Here is a 6,203-nt window from a genome sequence, read left to right as displayed (position 1 = left end):
CTGTGATAGGGCCCCGCCCAGCGCACTGGAGAGTACTGTGATAGGACTCGCCCAGTGCACCAGAGAGTTAGGACCCACCCAGTGCACCAGAGAGTTAGGACCCACCCAGTGCACCAGAGAGTACTGTGATAGGGCCCCATCATGTAGATATGTTGTGGTGAGATGTTTCCTTGATGCAAGCAGAAATTTGGAGTTAGATATTCCTTTCTTTTAGGTAAGAGTTGAGATCTTAACTAAATAGTTAATGGTATTTTTATATCCAAACCTAGCAAAAAGGATCCTTTTTAATTTTTAATGGCCAATGAAAAGGTGGTAATCTATTATTAAGCTTGTTTTAATACCTATCCTACCACACCCTTGCTCCAGAAAAACTTCAACATCTACTGATAGTTGTAAGTGTGAGAGAGGCACTAACGCCCCAATATTTTTATGTGCACACTGTCTCCACGATGGCTAAACGCTGCTTCAGTCCATTCATGTAGGAAGAAGGTATTTTTAGGTAGGTAAAAAAAGAAATAAAGTGTTTTTAGTAAAATGATTTTCATATGGGACTTACTTGTCAGGGAGAGTGCTTGTCTGTATAATATACAGGGGTTACTGTTTCAAAGCTTTCTCTGGGGCTGGGCGCAGTGGCTCATGCCTATTATCTCAGCACTCTGGATGCTGAGATGAGGGGATCACTTGAGCCCAGAAGTTTGAGGCTTCAGTGAACTAGGATTACGCCGCTGCATGCCAGTCTCGGTGAGAGAGTGAGACTCTGTTTCTTAAAAACCATTAACAGCAAAAAAAACCCAAAAAACTTTCTTTAGCTTTTTTTTTTTTCAAAGAGGGCTTTTATAAAAAGGAGGACTTAGAGAAGAAAGGCAGGTTGTTTTAGGGTGAAGATGTCATTACTCTTCTTAGATACCCAGAGACCTTTGTCACTAGAGTGAAAACAAAACAAACCAGTTAAAACTCCTTCACTGCCGAAATCTAACGGACACTGACCCTGTCTGGAACATCATTATGCTCCTCACAGGATGTGGTTTCAGTTCTGGGTGAACAGTGTTTTATCTTCCACTTCTTCCAAAATTTCAGCCTTAGGATGGCAAACTCTGGATTACAGTGCGGGAATAAATAGCCTCTGGAGTAAGAAAGGAGACAATTATATTGTACTTTTTACATCAAAGGCCCCATTCCAGCTCTGAAATTCTGTAATTGAAAGGTCTGTGGAAAACATTAGCGACACTCATTTGGTACAAAGAGACAGAAGAGAGAGCGATGCCTCCTTAGGGTCTAAGACACCCCAGGAAGATGGGCATCTGTGGCGCTGGCACCTTTGTGCCCAGCCTGCTGCCCGCTCAGCCAGCCCCACGCTCCTGCCACGGCTCTGCAGCCTGGTGTGCACAGGTGAAGAAGGCCACACCTCACTCAGCTGCCCTGTACTCTGCTCTCCACCTGGAGACTTCTCTGAATCTCGAGAAAGCCCAGGCTACATCACACACTCACAACCGGGGAGCCTAAGGAATGAACCCCTGGGCCATCCCTCGAGGTGGGAGACAGATGCTGGTGGATAAACGCTCCCTCCCTCCTTCAGACAGCTCTCAGGGGGCAGCCCCCTGGCTCCTGGGAAGGACCTGGCAGGGGAGAGCCCGGCTGTGTTGTGGGCACTGACTCACACTTCTGTGCAGTCTTTCCTCCTTCCCAGTTTCCCTCTTCCCATTCCACCTGTTTCCTGGGATCACTTCCCCAAGTAAACTATCTACAAGCAAGTCCTTCTTTCTGGAGAATTATAGGCCAAGACCTAAGTCATTGGTTACAGGTATAGGCCTGCTTTCAGAAAAAGTGACCTTCAAAATCAGAACTCAGAGGAAAGGTCATTGTAGAGGGTCATTCATATCTTAATTTTTAGTAAGGCATATCTTAAATTACAAGTGTTGATGAGTCAGGTAAGAGACTATTCTGCTTATTAAAAAGTAAAATAAATACACCATTTTGGCAACACATTTATTGAGGTAGAGGACACGTATCCAAAATCAGAAGTAAAAAAGCATTAGCCTGTCCTCAAAACAAAGCTCAAATGACATAACAGCCGGAATGGATGGGGAATGAGTGAGAGAATAAAGGATCGCAGCGTTTACCTCCCACATCCTGTGATGTTTCCGAAAATGTGATGAGCTCTGAGTGAGGCGTCTGCACCCTCCTCTTCCACAGGCAAATGCCCGCAGCCCTGCCGGAACGGAGGTAAATGCATTGGAAAGAGCAGGTGTAAGTGCTCCAAGGGGTACCAGGGAGACCTCTGCTCAAAGCGTGAGTACCCCCTTCCCCACCGTGATCAGCCGGGCCTGAGGGTGAGACTGGCAGCAGGCTCTTCCCACAGCCTTCTGTGCCGACTGCCCATTGTTATTCAGACCAAAAACATTTATTACACACACACATTAGACGTCTTCATTTCTTTTCTTTTCTTTTCTTTTTTTTTTTTTGAGACAGGGTCTCACTATGTCACCCTCGGTAGAGTGCTGTGGTGTCACAGCTCACAGCAACCTTAAACTCTTGGGCTTAAGGGATTCTCTTGCCTCAGCCTCCCAAGTAGCTGGGGCTATAGGTGCCCGCCTATACAACAACACCGGCTGTTTTTTGGTTGTCATTGTTGTTTAGCAGGCCTGGGCCAGGTTCCAACCTGCCAGCCCCAGTGTATGTGGCTGATGCCCTAGCCGCTGAGGATGGGTGCCGAGCCTATTAAAGGTTTTCTTTTTTTCTGTAGAGACAGGGTCTTATTTTGTCATCCTCGGTAGAGTGCCGTGGCATCACACTGCTCACAGCAACCTCCAACTCTTGGGCTTAGGCAATTCTCTTGCCTCAACCTCCCGAGTAGCTGGGACTACATGCGCCCACCACAACGCCTGGCTATTTTTTTTGTTGCAGTTTGGCCTGGGCCTGGTTTGAACCCGCCACCCTTGGTATATGGGGCCGGCACCCTACCCACTGAGCCACAGTCACTGCCCTAGAGGTTTTCTTAAGGAAAATAAATTTCCGTTGCCCAGTAGTTCCCGAATCCCACTGAACATCTTCAGTGAACAAGCGACATCATGCTTACTTTAAGGTCACTCTCAGGACTTTCTCAAAAAGCACAAAATTGACAGCTGGAGATTGACCTTGAAATAAAAAAAAAATTAGGGGATGAAGCCAAACTAACACATTCTAAAGAACTACAAGCAAAGCAGTTTGGGGAATTGTGCAGAAAAAGGGAAGCTTGGGAAATATTCCTTCTATTGCGTTTGTCTCTAGCTGTCTGCGAGCCCGGCTGCGGCGACCACGGAACCTGCTACGAACCCAACAGATGCCAATGTCAGGACGGCTGGCACGGAAGACACTGCAGTAAAAGTGAGTGGGGCCCACAGGAGCCTGGGAGCCCGCAGGAGCCTGGGGAGCCCGCGTTCCACGCCGTGTCCCAGCTCCAGGGGCAAACAGAGAACCTGGACCTCTGCCCAGCTGTCCGTCCATCACCTTTGCCTCTCCGGCCCCACACTCCCCTTGCTCTCTCTACACTTTAGAGTTTAATCTTTGGAGTGTAAAATATCACCACATCTCTAAGATATCACCATGAGTATTTTCTAGGTCAAATTAGTAATACAGGGGAATTTGGGGCAATGCAGTATGTTAGGTATGAAGGAAACAAGTGAAGTGAAGATTTTAAATCATATCTGCTTACCTCTGATTTTATAATTTAAGATTTATCAAATAGAATATAAAAGATGAAGAGTTGTGCTTTCTGAAATCTTTAAATTCTCTCAGTTGTAGTAAGTTTCAAATGACTTCTTTTGAGGGAAAAAGTTCATGAATCCCTCCGTGTCATAATGGAGTTGTATTTTTTCAAATTTACTGACCTCCAAAAATGGACTAACTATATGGCTGAATCACTGACCTTATACACAAAATGAAACTTGCTAAATTCAATCAGTATTCATTGGTGTCACCACTGTGCTAAGCATAAACCCAGGCGCCGGGCACTCACCAGCACGGACAGGAAAGCCCCTGTCCCTCGGAGTCCAAGTTCTTGGGGGAGGCGGGGGAGATGGTCAATCAGCACATGGGCAAAGGATGCCATGACCTGGCGGCTAGAACCTGGTCTTCTAAGCCTGAGCCCACTGACCACAGCAACCTGGAGGCTAGAACCTGGTCTTCTAAGCCTGGGCCCACTGACCACTATAGTTTGAAAAGAAGAAGCCGTCAGTCAAACAATACTCTTCACTGACACAATCCCAAATTTGTCTATCATATCGTGTCTCTGTAGTGGACGCAAATTGGTCAGATCACCCATCAGATCTTTTTCTATGTCTGGGGTCTCCAGAGGGGATACCGTATCCCAGAGAGTGGAAATTACCACTTGGGGTGTTGAGGGAAAATAGTAGTTTTTAAATATTTTTAAAAATTACATTTATATAATTTTATATTTACATGCATGTTGACACATAAGTATTTGTATTTGTTAGTTTCAGTGTTTCTAGTTTATTATTTTTTTTACATTGTGTAGTGTTCACCAGTAGACAGTAAATTCCTGTGGAGGCAGACATCTTGGTTCAGTTACATTTAAGTAAGTTTGTGTCTCATCAAGGCTGCACTAGGCCATTGATTTGATTCTTGTTCACCTCCTGAGGGACTGGGTGGTTGATTAAACCAGCTTCAAGTGAGCACAGGTAGAACCAGAACTCCTGTGAGGAACAGCTTTTCACTCAGTGGTGACAACCGCTGAATGGTGTCCCCGTGAAGACGTGCTTAACAGGAGATCATCTTTGGACTAAAAGACGTATAGGGAACACCATTTCTAGAGCCATTTTGGAAAGAGTAAACCAACCCCTTTGTGCCACCCTCAGCTGGATTTAAACCCTAAGTCTTGTCACAGAATTAGCTTACCTTCCCAGAAGTTCTGGATGACCTGATGTCAGATCACGTATTTCCGGATCAAGGTCCTCTGAGAGTCACATCTGGGAGCTGGTGATCATGAGGAGTGGTGAGGGAGAAGAGGGCACTGCTCCCTCTGGGCACCCAGTCCCTCTGTTAGGACTTCAGTGGTGTCAAGAGCAATACTGACAGATCTACCGACTTTCCCACTACAGCCCCCCTTAGAGACCCTGCTGCTGGGAACCTCAGCCTCGGCCACCTCCACATCGGGCCCTGCTGGGAGCCTCAGCCTTAGGCCTTGCAGCCAAATAGATGCCCTGGTGCTTGATTAAAGTGCCACAGCATTTCCCAGGAGGGGCCCTCTAGCCATGTTTGCATTAGCCGAGAGAACTGAGCTCAAAGAATGGGGTTTAATTTCGATGGGAGGGAGGTGACCAGAAAACTCTGAGGCCAGAATTCTAAAAGCAGATTCCCAGGGCAACTGGCTGGGTGGTCCCAGGCACCCAGGCCGCACAGCAGGAGGAAGACACTGAGGTTGACTGTCCCCGCAGACACCCCCTCACCCCAGGGAGGTGTGGGCTCCGTGGTGGCAGGCCAGGTGGCACGGTGGGGATCGACTGCCACTTGCTGTTGGCTCAGGTCTGGACGTTCTGCGAGTTCCTGGCCTGCACCCTGACAGTCCAAAGAAACGTGTTCAGGGGACGAAAGCATTCTGCTCTCAGTAGCTGCTGAATGGAGTGCTCGCATTTTAAAACCACGGGCAACAGAGCAGAGCTGGACTCTGATGCACAGGAAGGTGAAGGCAGGGCTTTAAAATGCAACTTGCCGTCTTGGATCAATTTTAGAAACTCAGAAAGGGGTCACTGCCCCAAGCTTCCAAGTTCACAAGTAGGAGGAGGTGCTGTCTTCCACTTGGAAGGAAGCTAGCAGTGGGCTCCCAACCCCACTGATGAGGAGTCAGTCCACGTCCAACCCTATAATGGAAGCCCTCAGTCCTTACAGAATCCCTGCTTCATGTGAGTGTATGAGCCGTGCCCAGTCATGTGGCCTTATGACCTTTGTGTATGCAGTGGTTGTTAGACCTAACGGGATGGACGTGGGCTGGGCTGGTTTTGCTATGCAGTGAAAAGGACCAATGACCAGAGCCTCCAGGAGCATCCACAGCTGCAGTGCTAGATCCTTACAGCTCAGGAGCATCCATAGCTGCAGTGCTAGATCCTTACAGCTCAGGAGCATCCACAGCGTCAGCGCTAGATCCTTACAGCTCAGGAGCATCCACAGCTTCAGCGCTAGATCCTTACAGCTCAGGAGCATCCACAGCT

The 6,203-nt window shown here is 47.7% G+C and overlaps 1 protein-coding gene across 1 annotated transcript in view; it reads left to right on the top strand.

Annotated features, from left to right (window-relative positions):
- WIF1 (WNT inhibitory factor 1) overlaps nucleotides 1–6,203 on the top strand; it is a 75,480-nt gene that overhangs the window by 67,859 nt on the left and 1,418 nt on the right. Inside the window, exons 8-9 of the mRNA XM_003798530.2 lie at nucleotides 2,194–2,289; nucleotides 3,268–3,363. Of these exons, the coding sequence (XP_003798578.1) occupies nucleotides 2,194–2,289; nucleotides 3,268–3,363 (192 nt within the window). The remainder of the gene's footprint in view (nucleotides 1–2,193; nucleotides 2,290–3,267; nucleotides 3,364–6,203) is intronic.

This window comes from Otolemur garnettii, unplaced genomic scaffold (genome assembly GCF_000181295.1).
Source record: "Otolemur garnettii isolate 467f Iridium unplaced genomic scaffold, OtoGar3 scaffold00138, whole genome shotgun sequence".
In the NCBI taxonomy this organism is placed as follows: Eukaryota; Metazoa; Chordata; class Mammalia; order Primates; family Galagidae; genus Otolemur; species Otolemur garnettii.
The sequence above is the reverse complement of the archived record's forward strand: the minus strand, read 5'-3'. Positions and strand labels throughout refer to the sequence as shown.